General features: G+C 43.1%; 2 protein-coding genes across 2 annotated transcripts in view; one reads left to right on the forward strand and one right to left on the reverse strand.

Annotated features, from left to right (window-relative positions):
- The window catches only part of lhcgr (luteinizing hormone/choriogonadotropin receptor), a 36,744-nt gene extending 27,684 nt beyond the window's left edge, over nt 1-9,060 (reverse strand). Inside the window, exon 1 of the mRNA XM_017702628.2 lies at nt 8,757-9,060. Within this exon, the coding sequence (XP_017558117.1) occupies nt 8,757-8,902 (146 nt within the window). The 5' untranslated portion in view covers nt 8,903-9,060. The remainder of the gene's footprint in view (nt 1-8,756) is intronic.
- Nucleotides 9,061-10,593: 1,533 nt separating this feature from the next.
- Nucleotides 10,594-25,957, forward strand: part of acoxl (acyl-CoA oxidase-like) — a 138,021-nt gene continuing 122,657 nt past the window's right edge. Inside the window, exons 1-4 of the mRNA XM_017702657.2 lie at nt 10,594-10,782; nt 11,945-12,041; nt 14,439-14,525; nt 15,523-15,609. Of these exons, the coding sequence (XP_017558146.1) occupies nt 10,667-10,782; nt 11,945-12,041; nt 14,439-14,525; nt 15,523-15,609 (387 nt within the window). The 5' untranslated portion in view covers nt 10,594-10,666. The remainder of the gene's footprint in view (nt 10,783-11,944; nt 12,042-14,438; nt 14,526-15,522; nt 15,610-25,957) is intronic.

The raw sequence follows: 25,957 nt of genomic DNA on the forward strand, positions 1-25,957 counted from the left end.
TGTGTTTATGGGAATTTTTGACTGTTCTTCCTGAAGCGCATTTGTGAGGTTAGACACTGATGTTGGACGAGAAGGCCTGGCTCACACTCTCTGCTCTAATTTATCCCAAAGGTGTTCTATGGGGTTGAGGTCAGGACTTTGTGCAGGCCAGTCAAGTTCTTCCACACCAAACTGCCTCAGCCATGTCTTTATAGACCTTGCTTTGTGCACTGGTGCGCAGTCATGTTGGAACAGGAAGGGGTCGTCCCCAAACTGTTCCCACAAAGTTGGGAGCATAAAATTGTCCAAAATCTCTTGGTGCTGAAGCATTAAGAGTTCCTATCACTGAAACTAAGGGGCTGAGCCCAACTCCTGAAAAACAGCCCTACACCATAATCCTCCCTCCACTAAACTTAACACTTGGCACAATGCAGTCAGACAAGTCTCGTTCTCCTGGCCACAGCCAAACCCAGACTCGTCCATCGGATTGCCAAATGGTGAAGTGTGATTGGTCACTCCAGAGACGCTTTACACCACTGCATTCCACGCTTTGCATTGTGCTTGGTGATGTAAGGCTTGAATGCAGCTGCTCGGCCATAGAAACCCATTCCATGAAGCTCTCTACACTGTTCTTGAGCTGATCTGAAGGTCACATGAAGTTTGGAGGTTTTTAACGATTGACTCTGCAGAAAGTTGGCGACCTTTGCGCACTATGCGCCTCAGCAACCACTGACATCAGTCTCAGTCATTTTACGTGGCCGACGTGAGTTGCTGTCGTTCCCAATCACTTCCACTTTGTTATAATACCACTGACTGTGGAATATTTAGTGGTGAGGAAATTTCATGACTGGACTTGTTGCACAGGTGGCGTCCGATCACGGTACCACACTGGAATTCACTGAGCTCCTGAGAGTGACCCATTCTTTCACTAATGTTTGTAGAAACAGTGCAGAACTGGGGGCTTGGGTTTATACACCTGTGGCCATGGAAGGGATTGGAACACCTGAATTCAATGATTTGGATGAGGGAGTGAATACTTTTGGCAACAAGGTGTGTGTATATATGTATTCCATTCTATGGAAATGTCCAAATTTGAAATAGTACCTGCTTGTATGTACATATTCTGTCCTGTAGAGGTGTTTGGTTATTGATGAACTTTACTATCCCAGCTGTTCAGAAGCGTTGGCAAGTGGGTTCCTCTACTGCATGTTCAATAGACAGTCTTCCCTTAAAAGTGCTATGGTTCCTTGGTTTGCCAAGTTATCACAATATACACAGGGTTGGGCAAAATATTTATAAAAGCAAATTAAGTTTTTACTTTATTCACGCTGTTCCTCAAATTTACTGGTTTGCTGTTTTCTACACGTCAGTTTTCTGTTAATATGTTTCATGAGAAACCTTGTTTTTCTCTCTCACCACCCGCTACTCACAAACATGTCCACTACTGAGAAGATGATGAAACTATTGAAGTTTTGTTAATGTTCATAGCTCACAGTGAGTCGGACTGCATCCTAAACCAAATATCAACAGTGCAGAATTAAGGTGGGTCTAAATGGTTAATAAAAGACTGACACAGCCTTGAGTATTCACATTATTCAGCTCAGGCATGGAATCAGACAGTAAATTTGATGTATTTTGCTTAGAATACTCCTTTAAGTGTGACATTGGCCTGATGGCCATGACTGACTCCAGCTCTTATCAAGACTCAAGGTTTTGTGTGTATCAGAGAGAGGAGATGATCTGAAGCCCTTGAGGACGTTAAGCACACCCGATATGCGCTCTCGCCAGCCACTACCTCTTCTGTACTCCACTAACAAGCCTGATCCCGAGACCAGCCATTGAAAGCTTTCCATTCTTGGCAAAACAACTTGACCTGACTCCTCCAGATATTTTTCACACACATTCATAGCCCCCCTAATAGCACTACACAGGGAAGAAGAAGGTGTTGTCTACTATAATAGGCTGATATGTGGCCTCTGAAAAGAAAGCAGAGGCTACAAAAAGAGCGCATGGCTGGCAAAGCAAGGGTCAAACTGATGACATAATCCTGCAACACATGGTCAGGGCTGTGGCTGGTGCTGGACAAGGGTTATGGAGGAATGGCCTTCAGTCACGAGGAAGATAACGGAGAAGACGTATGCACTCATTAGCACAACTCTGTGGAAATAAATGCTGTAATAGCTAGAAGAAAAACATCTGTAAGACAATTTCTTCCCAGAAATGAGTGGCTGAATAAGAACAGCCTCAATACTAGACTGCTGGTTATACTGAGGCTCACTCAAGGTGTGAAATACATCTAATCATCCTCTTGGACCCCTCTCAAAATTCTGTAGGGTCCCTGAAAATAAACTTGTTATAACACTATGCTGTTTAATTATTATAATAACAACACACAACACCTATCACCTGCAACCATCCCCCTCCCCCCCCACACACCCCCACCCCCATGGTGAATTGTGGTGAATTAACCATGTGTATGTTGTACAGTAAAAGTTCCTTCAGAAAAATAGTTACTAGCTAGTGATAGTGATAGCGTCAGTTACCCCCTTCCCTAAACTCATTAAAGAAAGAAAGACCCCCCCCCCCTTTTCACTAAATAAGCAGGTCTTAATCCTCGTTGATTAGAGGCTCTCTACAATAAGCAGAAAGTTGTTCTCTGCACTACTTTATGTAAAATAGTTTTAAATTTTTTTTGTGCCACACCTTTATATTTATTTATTGTTATACAGTTATATTTATAATTCATTTACTTTTTATTTGTTTCTTTAATACTGGTTTTACTGTTTTACTGTTGTTTTCATTCTAAAATAAAAAAACTCAAAAACATAAAGCTTTGCAGTGTCTGTGTGAGTGTATAAACTCGATGATTGATGATGCAGGGGGCACCAACCAAAATCTCGCCTAGGGCACCACATTGGTCAGGGCCGGCTCTGGCTGTTTATCTGATATATCACAATCAGCTTCTGTCTCTGGTGGTCTTGGCTAACTAGAGCTGCAGCATTGCTCTGCCTCAGGTGGGCGCTGTGGCAGACGGGTTCACCCAGGTGGTCCTTCATAGTCTAGAAACCAAAACCATAACTCTGCCCAGATTCCTCTAAAAAACTTTCCAATGAGCTGCAGCAGATCTGAAAACCTGAAAACTCACCCAGCTTCCCAAGAGTTTGGAGTGAAGAGTGACTGTTCCTCACACTGAAGACGGAAGAGGAGACGAGGAAGATCTCAGTTAATGTGAAGAAGAGCGCAGAATCGCACTAGAAGAGAGTTTCTTCAGAAGAGGAGACGAAGATCTCAGTTACTGTGAGGAAGAGCTCAGAACTGCACTAGAACAAAGACTTTACAGAAGAGGAGACGAGGAAGATCTCAGTTACTGTGAGGAAGAGCTCAGAACTGCACTAGAACAGAGACTTTACAGGAGAGGAGAAGAGGAAGATCTCAGTTACTGTGAGGAAGAGTGCAGAACCGCACTAGAAATGAGACTTTACAGAAGAGGAGACGAGGAAGATCTCAGTTACTGTGAGAAAGAGAGCAGAACCGCACTAGAACAGAGACTTTACAGGACAGGAGACGAGGAAGGTCTCAGTTACTGTGAGGAAGAGTGCAGAACCGCACTAGAACCGAGACTTTACAGAAGAGGAGATGAGGAAGATCTCAGTTACTGTGAGGAAGAGAGCAGAACCGCACTAGAACAGAGACTTTACAGGACAGGAGACGAGGAAGATCTTAGTTAATGTGAGGAAGAGCGCAGAATTGCACTAGAAGAGAGTTTCTTCAGAAGAGGAGACGAAGATCTCAGTTGCTGTGAGGAAGAGCTCAGAACTGCACTAGAACAAAGACTTTACAGAAGAGGAGACGAGGAAGATCTCAGTTACTGTGAGGAAGAGCTCAGAACTGCACTAGAACAGAGACTTTACAGAAGAGGAGACAAGGAAGATCTCAGTTACTGTGAGGAAGAGCTCAGAACTGCACTAGAACAGAGACTTTACAGAAGAGGAGACAAGGAAGATCTCAGTTACTGTGAGGAAGAGCGCAAAACCGCACTAGAACAGACTTTACAGAAGAGGAGACGAGGAAGATCTCAGTTAATGTGAGGAAGAGCGCAGAATCGTACTAGAACAGACTTTACAGAAGAGGAGACGAGGAAGATCTCAGTTACTGTGAGGAAGAGCGCAGAATCGTACTAGAACAGACTTTACAGAAGAGGAGACGAGGACGTTTTTTTTTTTCTTCATAACAAATGAGTTACAGATGGTTGAGACACTACACACACTGCCCCTCATAGACATTACACACAAATACATACATACACACACACAAACTACCAACCACCTGGAATACGACAGCAATGGCTTATAGCAACACCTTAGCAATCACCTGGGATTCCATACCAATGATCTAGCAACACCATAGCATTCTTAGCACCTTAACAACACCCCCAGCTCTGAACACCATAGCAGCAGCCTAGCAACATTTTAGCAAACGCCTGGGATTTCATAGCAACAACCTACACCGATCAGGCATAACATTATGAGTACCTCACTGTTTCTACGCTCATTGTACATTTTATTAGCTCCACTTACTATATGGGTTCACTTTGTAGTAGTACAGTTTGGGTAGTCGGTTCATTCCCAGCACTGCAGTAACACTGACGCTGTGTTGTGCTGGTATGAGTGGATCAGGCACAGCAGTGCTGCTCCAGTTTTTAAACACCTCAGTGTCACTGCTGGACTGAGAATAGTCCACCATCCAAAAATATCCAGTCAACAGCGTCCTGTGGGCAGCGTCCTGTGACCACTGATGACGGACTAGAGGATGACCAACACAAACTGTGCAGCAGCAGATGAGCTATCGTCTCTGACTTTACATCTACAAAGTGGACACAGTGTTTAAAAAACTCCAGCAGCACTGCTGTGTCTGATCCACTCGTACCAGCACAACACACACTAACACACCACCACCAAGTCAGTGTCACTGCAGTACTGAGAATGACCCACCACCCAAATAGTACCTGCTCTGAGGGTCCATGGGGGTCCTGACCACTGAAGAACAGGGTAAAGGGGGCTAACAGTATGCAGACAAACAGATGGACTACAGTCTGTAACTGTCGAACTACAAAGTGCATCTATACAGTAAGCGGAGCTGATGAAATGGACAATAAGCGTATAAACAAGGAGGCAGTCATAATTTCAGTAAACTGCAGCTGCACATTATGTCAAAATTTCACTTAATCCAGAAATAGTACAAAATAGTACTTAGAAAAAATTAACTTCCATAACAGGTTAAGAATGGTTTTCCTTCTGCTGAAAAGGCTTTGGTCCAACAGCAACGATATGCAACACTGTACTTGAGACCATCCTCCCAGTCATTTGAATTGATAAACTGAAGGCTCAAGGCTCTAAGAGCTCAGCACTGTTTTTTTTATTACTGAATATGGTCGTTTGTTGTATTGTGATGGTTATTGCAGCGGAATCAGACTAACAATGAAATGTCATTCACTGTTTAAATCCCATCAGCTGAAATCTGCTTGTGTTGGAGCTCTTTTGTGAGCTGTCTGCCTGTGATGTTCCTCTCCGTGTAGGAGTGAAAGAGAGAAATGCAGACTGTATGATGGGAGTGATGGACTTATTCTGTCCTGAAGCTCAGAGTACAGAACAGGCACTGCGCGTGAAGGTTCCTTCAGATCTAATGATATTTCATTCTGTGCCTTGTGCTTCTTAAGGAGACAAACACATACACGCTTTTCTGTTACTGTGAGGTTCTTTAGATCTTCCTCCACATTTATTTAATTTGATCACATTTTCACATACAAAATACATTTCCAAAAGTGTTTGCTCGTCTGGCTTCACACGCATTTGAACTAGAGTGAGATCCCATTGTTTATGGGAATTTTTGACTGTTCTTCCAGAAGCGCATTGGTCAACCAATCAGCTCTCAGTAGCAGTAATGTTAACCAATCAGCTCTTAGTAGCAGAAATGCTAACCAATCAGCACTTAGTAGCAGTAACACTAACCAATCAGCGCTCAGAGGAAGTAATACTAACCAATCAGCACTCGGTAGCAGTAATACCAACCAATGAGCTCTCAGCAGCTGCAATTCTAAACAATCAGCTCTCAGTAACACTAATTCTAACCAATCAGCTCTGAGTAGCATTAATGCTAACCATTCAGCTCTCATAGCAATAACACTAACCAATCAGAGCACAGTAGCAGTAACGTTAACCAATAAGCACTCAGTAGCAGTAAAAGTAACCAATCAGCATTGAGTAGCAGTAATGCTAACCAAACAGCTCTCAGTACCAGTAATGCTAACCAATCAGCTCTTAGTAGCAGGAATACTAACCAATCAGCTCTCAGTAACAGTAATACTAACAAATCAGCAATCAGTAGCAGTAATACTAACCAATCAGCACTTAGTAGCAATAACACTAACCAATCAGAGCACAGTAGCAGTAACGTTAACCAATAAGCACTCAGTAGCAGTAAAAGTAACCAATCAGCATTGAGTAGCAGTAATGCTAACCAAACAGCTCTCAGTACCAGTAATGCTAACCAATCAGCTCTTAGTAGCAGGAATACTAACCAATCAGCTCTCAGTAACAGTAATACTAACAAATCAGCAATCAGTAGCAGTAATACTAACCAATCAGCACTTAGTAGCAATAACACTAACCAATCAGAGCACAGTAGCAGTAACGTTAACCAATAAGCACTCAGTAGCAGTAAAAGTAACCAATCAGCATTGAGTAGCAGTAATGCTAACCAAACAGCTCTCAGTACCAGTAATGCTAACCAATCAGCTCTTAGTAGCAGGAATACTAACCAATCAGCTCTCAGTAACAGTAATACTAACAAATCAGCAATCAGTAGCAGTAATACTAACCAATCAGCACTTAGTAGCAATAATGCTAACCAATCAGCACTTAGTAGCAATAATGCTAACCAATCAGCTCTTAGTAGCAGGAATACTAACCAATCAGCTCCCAGTAGCAGTATTTATTTACAACTTAGTTCCAAGTTTAAGTTTAATAATAACTGGCTTTAAACTCAGGATCACAAATGAGCTCCTTTACTATGTTGATCTGTAGGTCTCTGTTCATAAACATAAACCAGCCCAAACTAATTTACTATAAAATGAAAGTGTTTGTATAAATTCAGAAAAAACCCGCGTCAGTCACGACTGCATATGTGGACATATTTCTATAGTGTGTTCCTGTGTTTACCCACAGAGTCAGGAAGAATATGTTCTATAAGTTCACCAACGCTTTTCTGTGTGATGGTCATTCAGCGTTCGCGTTAACCCCGTCCTGCTTTTCCTGCCTGTGACCTAAAAGCGTGACGCACGCACACATCAGACAAAAGGAACCACAGGTTTCACACAATGTCGTGGAGTAAAACAGAAGATATGTGACTCTGAAATGTAGTGGAGTGAAAGTGAAAAGTCGCACACAACAGAAATACTTCAGCAAAGACACATGAAAAAAGTACAGTAACGAATTACACGCCTGGATCTGAAATAAGAAACGAGGCGATATTTAACGCAAGCTTCCAACCATCTTCCCACTTCCGCGTGTCTGAACCAGTGTGTGACGCCTTTATGCGCTTTCCTTCAAACCATTGGCTGATGCGTAAAATGAGTGACAGGCCATTCACTCTTGTGATTGGACAAAGCAAGTTTTGATTGACAGATGATCTCTGTTATGTTATTCGCTGTTGCAAGAAATGATTGACAGTGTCTCCGCCCATTCGTTACGCCCACTGGTTCTCCGGGCTGCAGACACATATACTTGGCCTTGATCGCGAGCGAGGGATATTTCACGCGCGCGAGTTTTGACATTTATGTGACGCCATACAGGCACCACGGGACTTTCTGGGAACAGAGACAATGGCTGTATTTTTAAAACATAAAGCGAGCCGACATGTTTTCAGTGACCGATTTAAAATATATGTTAAAATATTAGAAAGTGAGTCTGCACAGAGCATTAATCTGCGTAGAAACGTGTAGATCAATTCTGCAAGAAAATATTTTCTGTAAACAGAGCGGTTCAGAGCGGTTCAGAGCGGTTTGGTGTGAAACGCTCCGTTCTGGAGAAACTTCCAGAGTCAGAACTGTTCACAGTGGTGGTGATGGGAACCAGATGTCCACCTCTAAAAGCTCCCTCACAGAAAGTTCCTACATGAAATGGTCATGAATTCACTGCCTGATGACTGAGATGCTGTTTTATGATAGTTTAAAGAACTTAAACTCCATTCATAGTGGAGGGATACATGCAGGGCGCTGTGCGGCAAAATAGTCCCCAAACAAAACTTATTATTCCAGATTTTCCACTATTTTCCATTATCAACATTCCATATAAACTCAGAAGACTCGTGTAAGTTCTCTGGTGGTTCTGGATGGTAAGTAAAATGTCTGTATCTGTGTTGTAGCCATGGTGATCCCTGTTTCCCATCACCACCACTGTAAAGACATCTGAACCATTTCACACCAAACCGCCCTGAATCTCTCTGTTTAAACTGATGGTGTTCCGGTTTAATGACATACTTCTCTGCCTATGGAAGCACTACGTATTAAAAATTCACAGCAGTGTAGTAAGTCATAATAATGCTCATTATTGTGAGATAGTAGGTCATAATCATGGGAAACGTCATTACTATGACTGACGAAGTAGCTATATATATTCTCCATTGGTGGATACAGGCTTCCATACATGCAGCACAGCTTAGGATGATTTTTACTTTGTAAAGGAGCCTAAATCTCCTGGAGGTGGGAGTTCAGCACTTACAGTCTGTGCTGTCTGGCTGCTCTCGCCTCGGTCACTCTGGTGCAGCTGATGGTCTTCATGGAGCAGCGGCAGATCTCCGGACACACGAAGCGCAGAGCCTCGCAGCAGCGCATCAGCTGGATGATCAGGACTAGAGAGGTCCTCATCGTCCTCTTCTTTACTCAGCCTCTTCTAATTCTCTTATTCCTCCTCCTTTTGCTGAGGATGCCCTACTCATTCAAAACCGCATGCCCTTCATTCATTCATCCTGTCTGACCACTGATGTGAAAGACAGGGAGCGAAATCAGAGTCAGATCCTGTCCAGTGACTACCCTCTGGAAAGTGAGCTGAGAGTTTCTTTGAAGCGCATCTCGGTCGTGGAGGGGCGCTCCCTGGTGGAAAGAGCAGACACAACCTCCTTAAAGAGAGCCTTCCAGAGACATTCAGAGGGGTTTGATGTGAAACGGTTCAGATGACTTTACAGTGCGCCGCGACCCTGAGGAAGAAGCGGCTTAGAAAGTGTGTGTGTGTGTGTGTGTGTGTGTGTGTGTGTGTGTGTGTGTGTGTGTCTTTACAGTGGTGGTGATAGGAACCAGGCGTCGCCGTGACTACAACACAGATACAGCCATTTTATTTACCATCCAGAAACACCAGTGAACCTGCACGAGTCTTCTGAGTTTATATGGAATGTTGATGATGGAAAATAGTGGAAAATCTGGAATAATAAGTTTTCTTTGGGGACTATTTTGCCACACAGCGCCCTGCATGTATCCCTCCACTATGAATGGAGTTTAAGTTCTCTAAACTATCATAAAACAGCGTCTCAGTCATCAGGCAGTGAATTCATGACCACTTCATGTAGGAACTTTCTGTGATTGAGCTTTTAGAGGTGGACGTCTGGTTCCTATCACCACCACTGTGAACAGTTCTTACTCAGTAAGTTTCTCTAGAACAGAGCGTTTCACACCAAACTGCTCTTAACCGCTGTGTTTACAACTTAACGACATAATTATGCAGAAATATTTGAAAAATCAGGTGGAGTTCCCCTTTAACACCGCAAAGTCTTCAGAATGAAAAATCTCTGACAACTGCACCAGTTTTTTAGATTTCTGCAGAGGTTTAGGATGTAAGCAACTCACTGAGGCTGGTTTGAGTTTTTATTTGATCATTTCTGTTGCGGTTTATTGGAATAAAGTGGAGACATAAACGCATGAATTGTTAGAACCCATACTTTCATTTTAAAAAATCTTATTTTTTTTATTTTAGTTTTGTCAAAATCAGAATCAGAATCAGGAATGACAGTGTTGAAAGCAGATTTACTATGTCAAGGCTACAGATTACTATTTTCAGGCCACGACTTACTATATTGACTATATTGAGGCCACAAATTAATATATTGAGACCATGATTTACTATATCAAGGCTACAGATTATTATTTTGAGGCCATGAGTTACTATATCAAGGCTACATAATACTATGTTGAGGCAATGAGTTACTATTTTGATTATATTGAGGCCACAAATTAATATTTTGAGGACATGATTTGCTACATTGACTATATTGATGCCACAAATGTATATATTGAGGCCACAAGTTGATGTCATGATTTCATACACTGAGGCCACAAATTACTCTAGTGAGCCCACAAATGATTATACTGTGTGAGAAACTTAACTTGTGGCTGCAATATATTAGTTTGTATTCTTAATATATTCATTTGTGGCTTATTGAATCACCATGTCGCCATAGGGGCTCCGTAACATCACACTTAGGAAAGCAAAAGTTTTTCCGATATGGGCCCTTTAAACGGACACCGTGGTAGCCCTCCGCCGACGTGACGTCACGGGGACGCGGAAGCTGCGTGTGGCAGGAGGAGGGCGATCCTGACTGAAGCCTCAGTCCGAGACTGAGAGCGCAGTGATCGGCCCGCATGGCTGAAGCGGAGCCGCCAAGCAGCCTGTCCAGGTGTCTGGACGGAGAGTCCTGGGAGACTAAGGATGTTCTCCGGGAGGAGATCTCCAGATGTGAGCTGTTCCAGCGCAGCAGGTAGGAGATAAACCCCCTCAGAGCCCCAGCGGTGATGAGGATTACCGCTTAGATTAGTCAGAGAGGCTTCAATGAGTGCTGGTGGTAAAATAAATGAGCGCTGCAGTGTGAATGGGTACCCTCATGGACCCTCACAGAGCAGGTACCATTGGGTGGTGGGTCATTCTCAACACTGCAGCAACACTAAAATGGTGGTGTTGTGTTAGTGTGTGTTGCGCTGGTCTGAGTGGATCAGGCACAGCAGTGCTGCTGGTGGACTGAGACCAGTTCACCAACCAAAAATATCCAGCCAACAGCGTCCTGTGGGCAGCATCCTGTGAGCACTGCTGAAGGACTAGAGGATGACCGACACAAACTGTGCAGCAGATGAGCTATCGTCTCTGACTTTACATCTACAATAAGGACTGATAAGGTAAGAGTGTCTAATAGAGTGGACATGGAGTGGACACAGTGTTTAAAAACTCCAGCAGCACTGCTGTGTCTGATCCACTCAGACCAGCACAACACACACCACCAATGATCCACCATCCGGGTAGTACCTGCTCTGTAAGGGTCCATGGGGTCCATATATAGTAAGTGGAGCTGATAAAATGGGTCAGCACACACACAGACACTCTTAATGACGATGTTTCAGTAGTTCTTTAGTAGAGACAATGGTTCTATTTAGAACCATTTCCATGACTGAATGGTTCTTTGCATCATAAAATGGTTATATATATATATATATATATATATATATATATATATATATATATATATATATATCTATAATATTGTTATGTCGTCAAGCTTGTAACAACAGTAGAACCGTTTTCAAAAAGGTTCCTATATAGACCCATATACAACACATTCTCTATCCATTTGCATGCTTAAATGGTTCTTTGCATGATTAAATGTGCTGCTGTTGTGCTGTTGGGCCCAAAAAACTACCTTTCGTTCCAATGCTTTGCTGCTGTCGGCACAAAACCAACAGAAATGCTCCATAAGTGCTTGGACAAACATCTACTTCCATTAACCTCCACTCAGAATTGCGTTTTTCTTTTTCCTGTAAAGTTACCATGTTGGAGATACGAGGTTTTGTGCCGACAGCAGTGATATAAGGTCATATGGAGGAATGACAATAAAGAGCTCTTGACCTGACTCGTCTCATTGTCCCTGATAGCTACGAGCTCAGCCTGGATCAGATCAGAGACCTGACTGCAGAGAGGCTGCACTTCGTGCTTAAACTGCCCCTCATGCAGCGTCACCTCGGTGATCAGGTAAGAGAGCAATGTCCAGAGAAACCACTGAGCTGCTTATGCTTTGCATTACCAGTGTTCTTTAGTGTTGCATGCAGAGGTAGAGCAGCTCAAACCCATAGACAAGTAAAAGTCTTGTTAAAGGAAGATAAAGTATCAGAGTAAAAGACTTAAAGGGGTATTCAACCCGTTTTCCTAAATTTCTGCATAAGCAAATGGTTAAGATGTGAAAGCCTACTCTTTTAGAGTCAAAATTGGTCACAATGGTGGTGATAGGAACCAGACATCCACTCATATTTGTGTTGTAGTCATGGTGACTCCTGGTTCCTATCACCACCACTGTAAAGACATCTGAACCACTTCACACCAAACCACTCTGAATCTCTCTGTTTACACCTCACACACTGGATTATACAGAAACTTCTCTATAAACATTTGTTGCAAGAAGAAGTAAAACATAGAGTAACTTAAAGGGGAATTCCACCAATCTTCTAAAAAATCCTGTGTGTAAACAGAGCGGTTCAGAGCGGTTCAGAGCGGTTTGGTGTGAAACGCTCTGTTCTAGAGAGACTTACTGAGTCAGAGCTGTTCACAGTGGTGGTGATAGGAACCAGACGTCCACCTCTAAAAGCTCCCTCACAGAAAGTTCCTACATGAAATGGTTATGAATTCACTGCCTGATGACTGAGACGCTGTTTTATGATAGTTTAGAGAACTTAAACTCCATTCATGGCGGAGGGATACATGCAGGGCGCTGTGCGGCAAAATAGTCTTAACTTATTATTCCAGAGTTTCCACTATTTTCCATCATGAACATTCCATATAAACTCAGAAGAGTGTAGGTTCACTGGTGTTTCTGGATGGTAAATAAAATGTCTATATCTGTGTTGTAGCCATGGCGACGCCTGGTTCCTATCACCACCACTGTAAAGACATCTGAACCATTTCGCACCAAACTGCTCTGAATGGCTGATTAAAAATGTAATTCTTCTTTAGGGAATAACTATGTTGGACAATCAGATTTAAGTGTGGATAAAAAACATTTTAAAGTTATAACATTAATATAATGTATAGCTTACATACAAATCATCTTTCTAGAATCTTTATGTGTAGATTCTTTAAACTTTTAAAAGGTTCTTCCGACAAATACATGTACAGAAGTGGTTCTCTGAAGAAATTTCCACTCCAATTTTAATTCATAAATATGTATAATTTGTGATTTTTTAAATGACTATCACCTGTCTGTAGTTAGTATTATTATTATTATTATTATTATTATTAGTAGTAGTAGTAGTAGTAGTAGTATTGTTATTGATATTACTATTGTTGTTGTAATAGTTGTTTCAGTACTGGGCAGAAGTCTTTTAATTTGTAGTCAAAACAGCCATTTAGTACAAGCTATTCATTTTTCATTTTGAGAAAATGCTAGAAACACACATTTAACTGAACATCACACAGAAACCTCAACAGCTAAATCTAACATCAGCTGTTTGAGTGTTTAGTGCAGGGGTCTTTCATTAAAATTCAGTAAGGTCCAGTTAGAGAAAATTTCCTCAAGCAAAGGTCTAACTTACATCATGATTCAAAGCAGCCCATTAGGAATATCAACATCTTATACGGTCAACAACTGAATATCAGATCAAATAAAGTCCAGTTTAGTCAAATTTCAATGTTTACTGTCAGTTTTCTCTTTTTAGATCACGCCATGTAAAATAATTTCCTTCTGACTCACTTTCTTCTCTGACTGCTGTTTCTCGCCTCATCTCTCCCCTGTGTGGCGTCACTCACTTGAGTCTCAGTGCTCATCGTAATGCACAGATCTGATTGGCTGAGTAGCTTTACGTGATATTTACAGAGCATGTGATTGGTCTGTGAGTCTCCCGGGCTGCTAAAGCTACCATAAAGGCTAGAAAAGCCATGCCGATTAAAACAGGACCACCCCATCAAAATTAAATAATTCTCCATAGTTTATCGGTGGTGGGTCCAGGTCCACATAGGACAGCGTCTGGGTCCAGACTCGCACTGCGGTCCACCTATTAGTGACATCTGGTTTAATAAGTCACTCTTTACCTTCATTCCAGCTTCCATTCTTTTTAGGAGACTCATTTTCAGTTCCTCAAAGAATCTGCAGGCACGCTTCCAAAGCTCAGTCTTAGAAGCTGGTTGATGATTTTCTGAAGTAATCAAACCCATTCTGTGGTGTTGAGGTCTGGACTTTGGGGTGGTCAGTCCATCGTTCAGCTTCTGTCTCCTTTTCTCAGTGAGGCTTCTTGACAGTCCACAGAAATTATTGAAATGAATAGCTTCTGCCTAATGACTGTTTTGACTGGTAATTAAAAAATTGAGGGTTGCTCTTTGTATTAATGCACATATAACAATAACTATATCTTGTTTCTCTTCTCTCCTGGTTACTTGTAGGTGATTGGAAGGAAGAAAGGTTTTATAAATAAGAGCATGGGGATCACAGAGCTGATCTGCTCTGCAGATATGGCCACTGGAGTGAAGGTACTCCTTTTTTTACGATATCTGATCTGCTTGATATCTGTGATGAAATTAGACTGCACTGAAACAACATTATAGCAAAACAGCATCAACCTTTTATTCTCCAGGGTATGTTTTGTCCATCAGAATTTTTCATGACCAAATCTTAAGGCTAATTATTCAGTATTTACTATCCAGGACCACCAGTGAACCTACACTCTTCTGAGTTTCTGATGATGGAACATAGTGGAAAATCTGAAATATGAAGGTTTTTTGGGGGACTATTTTGCCTCACAGCACCCTGCATGTTATGTATCCCTCCAACATGAATGGATTTTAAGGCCAAAATCTTCAAATTTAATCAAAGCTGCATGAAATAAATGTAAATTTTTATTGTGTTTATTTATTTATTTTTTTTTGTAAAAGCTTACCTCAAGTTAACAGAACATGTGTTTTATGATCACACATATTACTGTGTGTGATCATAAACTCTGAATGAACTCTTTACTGCTGAAGCCAAAAATCTCAGACGCTCTTTGTATTATTTTATAAAAGTAATTTTTCCAGAGCAGATCACTGAAGACACACATCTGTTTATAGTTTATAGCCCAGATTTGTGGAAAAATAAGTCGACTTTCACTAGAAAAACAAACTGAATTCAGCTTCTTTTTATTATAAGGGTTTAAAATGAAATCACCATCAATTTAACTGTAAAGAAGACGTTACAGCCTCATACGATGCCCAGCTTTTGAATGCAGCTTATGAAATATGAAAGTTATGAAGAATATGACAAAGTGCATTTTGGAACCACTGGTGGTCCTAAGGAATTGAAATGTGGTTCCTGTTCCTGAATGTGGTCCCCTTAATGTTCTCCAGTCTTTCTAATGCATCTGCATGTGCAGAACAGTTGTACACCACGTGCATTGTTGGCTTGAAGTTATTTGCATGTTTTGGCTGTATATTTGCATTTGTGCTTATTCAGCTATGTGATCTTACAAAGGCTGCTTCCTCTAAACTGCAGATGGGTGTAGTGTGTGGACTGTATGGTGGAGCTGTCATTAACCTCGGCAGTCCAGAGCAAGTGGAGAGACTGTATGTCCCTGTGACGGTGAGCTCCAAACACTTCACATCGTTCTGCATGACCTGTTTCCCGTTGTGTAAAGGGCCCATGTCATGGAAACCAGAGTTTTTATATAACCCCAGTTCCAAGTTAGGACGTTGTGTAAAACATAAAACAGTATACGATGTTTTGCAAGTCCTTTTCAACCTATATTCCATTGAATACACTACAAAGACAAGATATTTAATGTTCAAACGGATAAACTTTATTGTTCTTTGCAAATATTCACTCCATGCCTGCAACACATTCCAAAGAAGTTGGGACAGGGGCATGTTTACCACTGTGTTACATCACCTTTCCTTTTAACAACACTCAATAAGCGTTTGGGAACTTAGGACACTAATTGCTGAAGCTTTGTAGAATTTTGTGGAATTCTTCGACTTCAGTTACTCAACAGTCCAGGGTCTCCATTGTCGTATTTTGCACTTCATAATGTGCCACACATTTTCAATGGGAGACAGGTCTGGACTGCAGGCAGGCCAGTCTAGTACCTGCACTCTTTTACTACGAAGCCATGCTGTTGTAACACATGCAGAATGTGGCTTGGCATTGTCTTAAATAAGCAGGGACATCCGTGAAAAAGACGCTGCTTGGATAGCAGCATATGTTGCTCCAAAACCTGTATGTACCGTTCAGCATTAATGGTGCCTTACCCATGTTACCCATGCCATGGGCACTAACACACCCCCGCACCATCAGAGATACTGGCTTTTCAAGATTGTGCTGAAAACAATCTGGACAGTCCTTTGCCTCTTTGGCCTGGAGGACACGACGTCCATGATTTCCAAAAAAAAATTGAAATGTGGACTCGTCAGACCACAGGACACTTTTCCACTTTGCGTCAGTCCATCTCAGATGAGCTCGGGCCCAGAGAAGCCGGCGGCGTTTCTGGGTGTTGTTCATATATGTCTTTCGCTTTGAATGGCAGAGTTTTAACTTGCACTTGTAGATGGAGCAACAAACTGTGTTCACTGACAGTGGTTTTCTGAAGTGTTCCTGAGCCCATGTGGTAATATCCGTTACAGAATGATGTCAGTTTTGAATGCAGTGCTGCCTGAGGGATCGAAGGTCATGGGCATTCAGTGTTGGTTTTCTGCTTTGCCGCTTACTTGCAGAGGTCCCAGAAATCCCTAAATTCCTTGCAATTGCACGTTGAGAAACATTGTTCTTAAACTATTGGATTATTTGCTCATGCAGTTGTTCACAAAGTGGTGAACCTCACCCCATTCTTGTTTGTGAATGACTGAGCCTTTCAGGGATGCTCCCTTTATACCCAATCATGACACTCACCTGTTTCCAATTAACCTGGTCACCTGTGGAATGTTCCAAATAGCTGTTTTTTGATCATTCCTCAACTTTCCCAGTCTTTTGTTGCCCCTGTCCCAACTTCTTTGGAACATGTTGCAGGCATCAAATTCAAAATGAGTGAATATTTGCAAAAAACAATAAAGTTTATCCATTTGAACATTAAATATCTTGTCTTTGTAGTGTATTCAATTGAATATAGGTTGAAAAGGACTTCGTAATTCTGTTTTTATTTATGTTTTTCACAACGTCCCAACTTCATTGGAATTGGTGTTATAACAAAAGATATTATAAATAATGTTCATTCTCCAACCAAAACCCCTCCTAATACAACCAAATCCCCTCCCAGTGTGACTCAAACCCCTCCCCATGCAGTGCGTCACTGGACACGTGATCTGTGTCTGTAAGGAAGGTAATCCTGAAGGACAGGGTCACAGTCTACAAGCTGATATCAGTGTGAGAGGAAGTTTCAGTTTTGGAGTGGACATCTTAGGCTTGATGTGTTGCCAGGTTGTGTTGTTGCCTGCCACATTCATCCAAACTTTGTTAAGTTTGTTGGGAAATTGCCCAATCTAACAACCCTGGCTGAAGGTTCTTGGGCTGATGGATACATTTGGGCTGGTTGTCATTATTTTGATTGACTTTGTTTATTTTATTGGTAGTAGTACTAGCACAATGCACAAACATACAATATAATATATTCACCAAACAGGCATAACATTGAGCTTCTCTTTGTTTCTACACTCATTGTTCATTTTATCAGCTCCACTTACTATATAGGTGCACCTTGTAGTTCTAAAGTTAAAGACTGTAGTCCATCTGTTTCTCTGATACTTTCTTATCCCCTTTTACCCTGTTCTTCAGTGGTCAGGACCTCCATGGACCCTCACAGAGCAGGTGCTATTTGGATGGTGGATCATTCTCAGCACTGCAGTAACACTGACGTGGTGGTGGTGTGTTAGTGTGTGTTGTGGTGGTGCGAGTGGATCAGACACAGCAGTGCTGCTGGAGTTTTTAAACACTGTGTCCACTCACTGTCCTCTCTGTTAGACACTCCTACCTTGTGGGTCCACCTTGTAGATGTACAGTCAGAGATGAAAGCTCATCTGCTGCTGCACAGTTTGTTAGTCATCCTCTAGTCCTTCATCAGTGGTCACAGGACGCTGCCCGCAGGACGCTGTTGGCTGGATGTTTTTGTTTGTTTGGACTATTGTCAGTCCAGCAGTGACAATAGTTTAAAAACTTCAGCAGCACTGCTGTGTCTGATCCACTCGCACCACCACAACACACACTAACACACCACCACACGTCAGTGTTACAGCAGTGCTGAGAATGACCTACGACCCTAACAGTACCTGCCTGATTGGTGTATACAGTAAATAGTATACAATACAGTACACAAAGCAGTAAGGGATGAATTTTAGTTCTGGTTCTTAGTTTTTAGCTCATGTTCACACTGACATGTTTAACACTGAATCGAAAGCAAAAGTCATATGAGTGAAAGGTCATGATTGACTGCATGGTAACTGTGATCGTGTCCTGGAGATTTCTTTGCTCTGTCTGGGCTCGAATGTTTTATTTACATCGTTTTATTTGCAATGTGATATTAGAGCAATAAGTCACAAGACTCCCTGCGTTACCGTGGTTACGGCAGAGCACAGTCAAATCCCTCACAGCCTCGAGTGCCTCACTGCTTCTACAGAATGGAGAACCCTCAGTACATTAATACAGAATATAATTTATGTGTGCAGTCAAACATGTATGTGGAGCCTTTTCCAATAGCTTTAAAAGTGTTTTTAGATACACACGTGAGTCAGCAACAGATACTCGTCTTTTCCACAATGCAGAGAAGTTCTGCAGTGAGGAGATGCCGGTTTGTTCTGTCTTTGGTCCATTTTAATGTCTTTGGTATGTGTAGCATCCATCCATCCATCCATCCATCCATCCATCCATCCATCCATCCATTATCTTCCGCTTCTCCGGGGTTCGGGTCGCGGGGGCAGCATCCTAAGCAATGAGGCCCAGACCTCCCTTTCCCCAGCCACTTCCACTAGCTCCCCGGGGGGGATTCCGAGGCACTCCCAGATACTTAAACTCCTCCACTTGAGGCACGAGCTTATCCCCGACCCAGAGAGGGCTTTCCACCCTTTTCCGCCTGAGAACCATGGCCTCGGATTTGGAGGTACTGATTCTCATCCCGGCCGCTTCACACAGCTACAAACCGATCCAGCGAAAGCTGAAGTTCACGGCCTGATGTCCCCAGTAGGACCACATCATCTGCAAACAGCAGCGATGTGACCTTGAGGTCACCAAACCCTCTAGGACACCCTCTATCCCCTGACTGCGCCTAGAAATTCTATCCATAAAAATTCTCACTGGGAACGAGTCTGACTTACTGTCGGCCATGTGAACCAAGCTCCTGCTTTGTTTGTACAGGGCCTGAATGGCTCGTAGCAAAGATTTACATTACATTTACATTTACATTTATGGCATTTGCCTGATGCTCTTATCCAGAGCGACTTACAATTTGATAATTTTTTACATAGGTAGGCCAAGGCGGTGTTAGGAGTCTTGCCCAAGGACTCTTATTGGTATAGTGTAGGTGTTTGCCCAGGTGGGGATTGAACCCCAGTCTACAGTGTAGAAGGCAGCGGTGTTAACCAGTATACTATCCCAACCAAAGAGCCATGTACCATGTACTCCCGGAGCACCTCCCACAGAATACCCCGCAGAACACAGTCGAATGCCTTCTCCAAATTTACAAAGCACGTGTGGACTGGTTGAACCCATGAACCCTTCAGAATCCTGGAGAGGGTGAAGAGTTGGTCCAGTGTTCCACAACCTGGGCGGAACCCGCACTGCTCCTTCTGATATGTGTAGCGTTTACACTTCAAACAAACCAGACCACTCAGGGGGTCTCAGTCCACTTATTTGGTGCTTCAGATTTCATGGGGCAGGTACACGAACAGAGCGATGGCACCAGGGCTCGTTTTAGTCCAACCCAACCTGCCAAGCCTAGTGGCGCCATAATACTACACTCTTAAAAGAGGTGGTTCTTCATGGGTTCAAGTTTGTTCATAAGTGTGCTTTTGAGAAAGGCCCTAAGAAAGTCTACGTCAGATTCATAACGTGTTCCTAAAGCGCAGAACTGTTCTCACCTCTGTGCTCTTGAGTGTGTGTAGATTCTGTTCTTACCTCAGAACAAACCCCACATAAGAGAACATTGGTGAGTCAGAATCTTCATCAGAACTGCATGAGTGGGTTTTAAGAGGGTTTTTCTTCTTAAGCACTGTTAATGAATTCCATGCATAGATGGTTCCTTGCATGGTAAACGGTTCTTGTGGATGTCTTGTGTATGGTTCTCTATAGCACCAAAAAAGATTCTGCTATTGTTACAGTATCATGCTTTTATACAATAGAAGAACGTTTTTAGAGCTATACAGAACCAAAGTCTTTTCAAAAAGGCTCTGTATAGAACCATCTACAACACATACAGCACAGAATCTTTTTGAAAATGAAAAATGAAATAGGGTTTCTCTGTTATATAAAATCTTGACGCGGAATGCGTATACATGGACTCAGTAATCCGATCGTAATCAGATTTCTGCAGATATCTGATTATTTAATGGTCATATCACACTCTGATCTAGAAATCTGATAAAGAGCCTGGATTTTAGCTCAGATTTCTCAGGGTTTTATAAACTCTCACTCTGATTACTGGATTTCTCAATCCACGCAAGATCAGACAATGGATGTTGCGAGACGCAGCAAAACAATGTTGGAGCGGTGCTGAAACCAAACACAAAATAAAGGTGTTAAATATTCTTCATCTTCTAAATGATGTATGTTCATATTATCAGGTAAAGCGGTGCAGTGTTTAAAAAAAAAAAAGCAGCGGTATGAAGCTTGAGTTTTACATTACGTTCATGTATTTTTACGTTGTTTCTACTGTTAGTTTATTGGCTGGTTGTAAAGCAGAAATCTGATTACTGTCTGACTCATGTTGACCTGGAATTTCCCCTTATCAGATTACTCAAATTCATGTAAACTTGATGACAAAATCAGATTTTTTGCAGTTATTAGATTATGTGGTGCATTTAAACACACTCACTTTAACAATAGCAGAACCCATTTTGTAATATAGAACTATTTTTAAAAAGATTGTGTGTTGTATATGGTTCTGTATAGAATATTTTTGAAAATGGTTCTATATAGCAAAATGGGTTCTGCTATTGTTACAGTTAGTGCGTTTACATGCACTTAACAATCCGGTAACTGCAGAAAATCAGATTTTGTCAGTAACCCGAAGGAAAACTAACGAACAAACCAGTAACAAATTAAATAAAATGTAGTGGGAATTACCACATTTAAAATGGGTAAAAATAGAAATAGTAAAGAAATACAAAAAATAAAATAAAATAAATAAAAGCAAAAATAATAAAACATCAAATCAAAGTAAACTAAGATCAGCTGAAACTGTTCAAGGCAGAGTGGAGGTGGTTCGAGATGAACCCCATTAAAATCCCAGACTTATTACATACTGAGGCTTATTATTTAGTAACTACAGGGATTCAGTACAAACTGGCTGGACTGTTCTTAGGCTATGGAAGTATGTTATAAGACTCTCTCCAGTGGACTCTCCAGTTTAAGGGTTACGGTTCAAAACAGTCGAGTGGAGGTTTAGAGTCTCCTGTAATCCCAGTTTGCTGCTGCTCTGCAGCTGAAAGCAGGTTTTCCCAGTTCAGTAAAACTCTCACCACCTGACAAGTGATCAGTCTCGGGAGATCTGAGCAACCAATAGTTGAACAGTGGATGTGTTTAGTAGGGTGAAAGGTTAGCGTTATCTGAGAGCACTGCTCACTATTGCGACAACCGGCTGACTGTAGATCACCTTTATAGGGTATCAGTTTAAATGTGTTGATTAAGAGTGGCTAAAACAGGACTGCCACTGAGTGTGTGTGTGTGTGTGTGTGTGTGTGTAGTTTAATTAATTGTGTGTATGCAGATCTTCTGGAAGGTATAAACAATATATAAACTGGCCATCAAACATTTTTTAAGTGGTGCTAACAGGGGTTCTGGATGACATTCACCTGCAGTACACACACACACACACACACACACACACACTCCCAGTAGACTGTCTAAAGCCTTTATGTGCTGCGAACATTTGGACCACCATTTTTAGGCATATTTTCTAACTCCAAGCTGGATAAACTTGAATGCTTAATGGATTTAAGCGTAGCAGGTGATGTGTATCTGTGTAATGAGGGAGGGTGTGGCCTAAGGAGGTCAACACCCTATATCAAGGTGTGCATAATTATTAGGTAGCTTTTTTTCTTTTGGCAGAATGGGCCAAAAAGAGTTAACTGACTCTGAAAAGTCAAAAATTACCAAAAGTCTCTCAGAGGGATGCAGCACTCTTGAAATTGCTAAGATATTGGGGCGTGATCACAGAACCATCAAACGTTTTGTTGCAAATAGTCAACAGGGTCACAAGAAACGTGCTGAGAAAAAAAGACACAAATTAACTGCCAAGGATTTGAGAAGAATCAAGCGTGAAGCTACCAGGAACCCATTATCTTCCAGTTCTGTCATATTCCAGAACTGCAACCTAACTGAAGTATCAAGAAGTACAAGATGTTCAGCTCTCAGAGACGTGGCCAAGGTAAGGAAGGCTGAAACCCGACCACCACTGAACAAGACACATAAGCTGAAGTGTCTAGACTGGTCCAAGAAGAATCTGAAGACAGATTTTTCAAAGGTTTTATGGACTGATGAAATGAGACTCTTGTCGGAGATGGATGGGCCCGTGGCTGGATCAGTAACAGGCACAGAGCTCCACTTTGAGTCAGATGCCAGCAAGGTGGAGGTGGGGTACTGGTATGGGCTGGTATTATTAAAGATGAGCTGGTTGGACCTTTTCAGGGTTGAAGATGGGCTCAAAATCAACTCCCAGGCCTACTGCCAGTTTTTAGAAGACACTTTCTTTACGCAGTGGTTACAGGAAGAATCTGCATCTTTCAAAAAGAGAATGATTTTTATGCAGGACAATGCTCCATCACATGCATCCAAGTACTCCTCTGCATGGCTCGCCAGTAAAGGCATTAAAGATGAAAAACTTATGACATGGCCCCCTTCCTCACCTGACCTGAACCCAACTGAGAACTTGTGGGCAATTCTTAAATGGGAGATTTACAGTGAAGGAAAACAGTACACCTCTCTGAACAGGGTCTGGGAGGCTGTGGTTCCTGCTGCACAAAAAGTTGATCGTCAACAGATCAAGAAACTGACAGACTCCATGAATAGAAGGCTTATCACTGTTATTGAAAAGAAGGGTGGCTGTATTGGTCAGTGATTTTTTTTTTATATATGTCAGAAATGTTTATTGGAAAGTTTTGAGTTGTTTGTTTGTAATTCACACTTGAACAGATGAAAAAAAAAGTGAGATGGGATAATGTGTTTTTTCATTTAGCTGCGTAATAATTCTGCACCATTATAGTTGCCCAATAATTGTGCACATATAGATATTCTCCTTAGAAAGCCCAAACCTCACTTTTACTTTCTTAAACATTCATGTTTGAGGTTTATTAACATTTTTGATTAACCGAGAGCACTGTAGTTGGTCCATCCATCCATCATCGTTGCCCGCTAGTCCAAACAGGGTCGCGGTAGCAGTTGGGAGAGCAGAGAATCCCAGATGACCCTGTCCCCCGCAACTTCCTCCAGCTCATTCCCGGGGATCCCAAGCCACTCCCAGGCCAACTTGGAGACATAATCCCTCCAGCGGGTCCTAGGGCGACCCCGGGGTCATGCCAGGCCATGCCTGGAACACCCCCACCGGGAGGCGTCCAGGGGGCATCCGGATCAGATGCCCGAACCACCTCAGCTGGCTCCTCTCAATGCGGAGGAGTAGCGGCTCTACTCTGAGCTCCTTCCAGATGACCGAGCTCCTCACTCTATCGCAGAGCTTGTAGCCTGCCACCCGACGAAGAAAGCTCATTTCCGCCGCTTGTATTCGTGATCTCGTTCTTTCGGTCATTACCCACAGCGCATGACCATAGGTGAGGGTTGGGATGTAGATCGACCGGTAAACAGAGAGCTTCGCCTTTTGGCTCATCCCTCTTCACCACAACAGTCTGGTACAGTGACCGCATTACTGCTGCCGCCTGTCCCAGCCTACAGCCGATCTCACGATCCCTCTTCCCGTCACTCGTGAACAAGACCCCAAGATACTTAAACTCCTCCACCTGGGGCAGGTCCTTTCCCCTTACCTGGAGTGGGCATGCCATCCTTTTCCAGGCCAAGACCATGGACTCAGACTTGGAGGTGCTGATCCGCATTCCAACCGCTTCACACTCAGCTGCAAACCGCTCCAGCGAGCGTTGGAGGCATCCATGTGATTCCGCCAAAAGAACAACATCATCTGCAAATAGCAGAGACGCCACCCCCCGGCATCCACACATAATGCCCTCCTGACCCCCGGCTACGCCTGGACACTCTGTCCATGAATATCACGAACAAGAGTGGAGACCGAGCACAACCCTGGCGAAGTCCAACGCTAACCCTGAAAGAGTCTGACTTAATGCCGAGTATACGGACACAGCTCTCACTCCGGGAGTACAGAGATTGGATAGCCCGGAGTAGTAGCCCCGGCACCCCATACTCCCGGAGGACCTCCCACAAGATATCTCGAGGAACATGGTCATAAGCCTTCTCCAAGTCCACAAAACACATGTAGACTGGGTTGGCAAACTCCCATGACCCCTCAACAATCTGTGAGAGGGTGAAAAGCTGATCCATTGATCCACGGCCGGTCCTTTCCAGCACCTTTGTATAGATTTTCCCAGGGAGGCTGAGCAGTGTCATACCCCGATAATTGGCACACACCCTCCGGTCCCCCTTTTTAAAAATAGGGACCACCACCCGAGTCTGCCAGTCCAAGGGTACTGTTCCCGAGGTCCATGCAATATTGCAAAGGCGTGTTAGCCATGACAGCCCCACAATATCCAGAGCCTTAAGCATTTCTGGACAAATCTCATCCACCCCCGGTGCCTTACCACTGAGGAGCTTACCAACTACCTCAGTGACCTCCACCAGGGAAATGGAATTTGACACCCCAGAAGCCTCTGGCCCGTGAGGGAGGCACGTCTCCCGGATTAAGAAGTTCCTCAAAGTGCTCCTTCCACCGACCGACAATATCCTCATTCGAAGTCAGAGTTTCTCCACCCTTGCCGAATACAGCTTGGGCGCAGCCACCCCGACCCCTCCTGAGTCGCCGGACAGTTGTCCAGAACCTCTTTGAGGCCGAACGAAAGTCTTTTTCCAAGGCCTCACCAAATTCCTCCCATGCCCTGGATTTTGCTTCTGCCACCGTTGCAGCTGCCACCTTTTTTGCCTGTCGGTACCTATCTGCTGAATCGGGAGTCCTTCAGGCCAACCAGTCCCTAAAGGCCTCTTTCTTCAGCTTGACGGCCTCCCTCACCACTGCTGTCCACCAGGAGGTTCTTGGGTTACCGCCCCGACAGGCACCCACAAGCTTTTGGCCACAGCTACGCCTGGCAGCTTCCACAATGGAGGTTTTGAACAGGGTCCATTCAGACTCCATGTCCCCTACCTCCTCCGGGACATGAGAAAAGCTCTCCTGGAGGTGGGAGTTGAAATCATTCCGAACAGGGGCCTCTGAAAGTCGTTCCCGGCACACCCTCACTATTCGCTTGGGTCTACCAGGTCTGACCATCAGTCTTCCCTGCCATCTGATCCAACTCACCACCAGATGGTGATCAGTTGACAGCTCAGCACCTCTCTTCACCCTAGTGTCCAGAACATATGGTCCCAAGTCAGATGAAACGACAACAAAGTCGATCATTGACCTTTGACCCAAGGAGCTCTGGTACCATGTACACTTATGAACATCCTTGTGTTTGAACTTGGTGTTCGTTATGGACAATCCATGCCTGGCACAGAAGTCCAATAACAACTCACCATTTGGGTTTAGATCGGGCAGGCCGTTCTTCCCAGTCACGCCTCTCCA

This window comes from Pygocentrus nattereri, chromosome 5 (assembly GCF_015220715.1).
Source record: "Pygocentrus nattereri isolate fPygNat1 chromosome 5, fPygNat1.pri, whole genome shotgun sequence".
Lineage (NCBI taxonomy): Eukaryota > Metazoa > Chordata > Actinopteri > Characiformes > Serrasalmidae > Pygocentrus > Pygocentrus nattereri.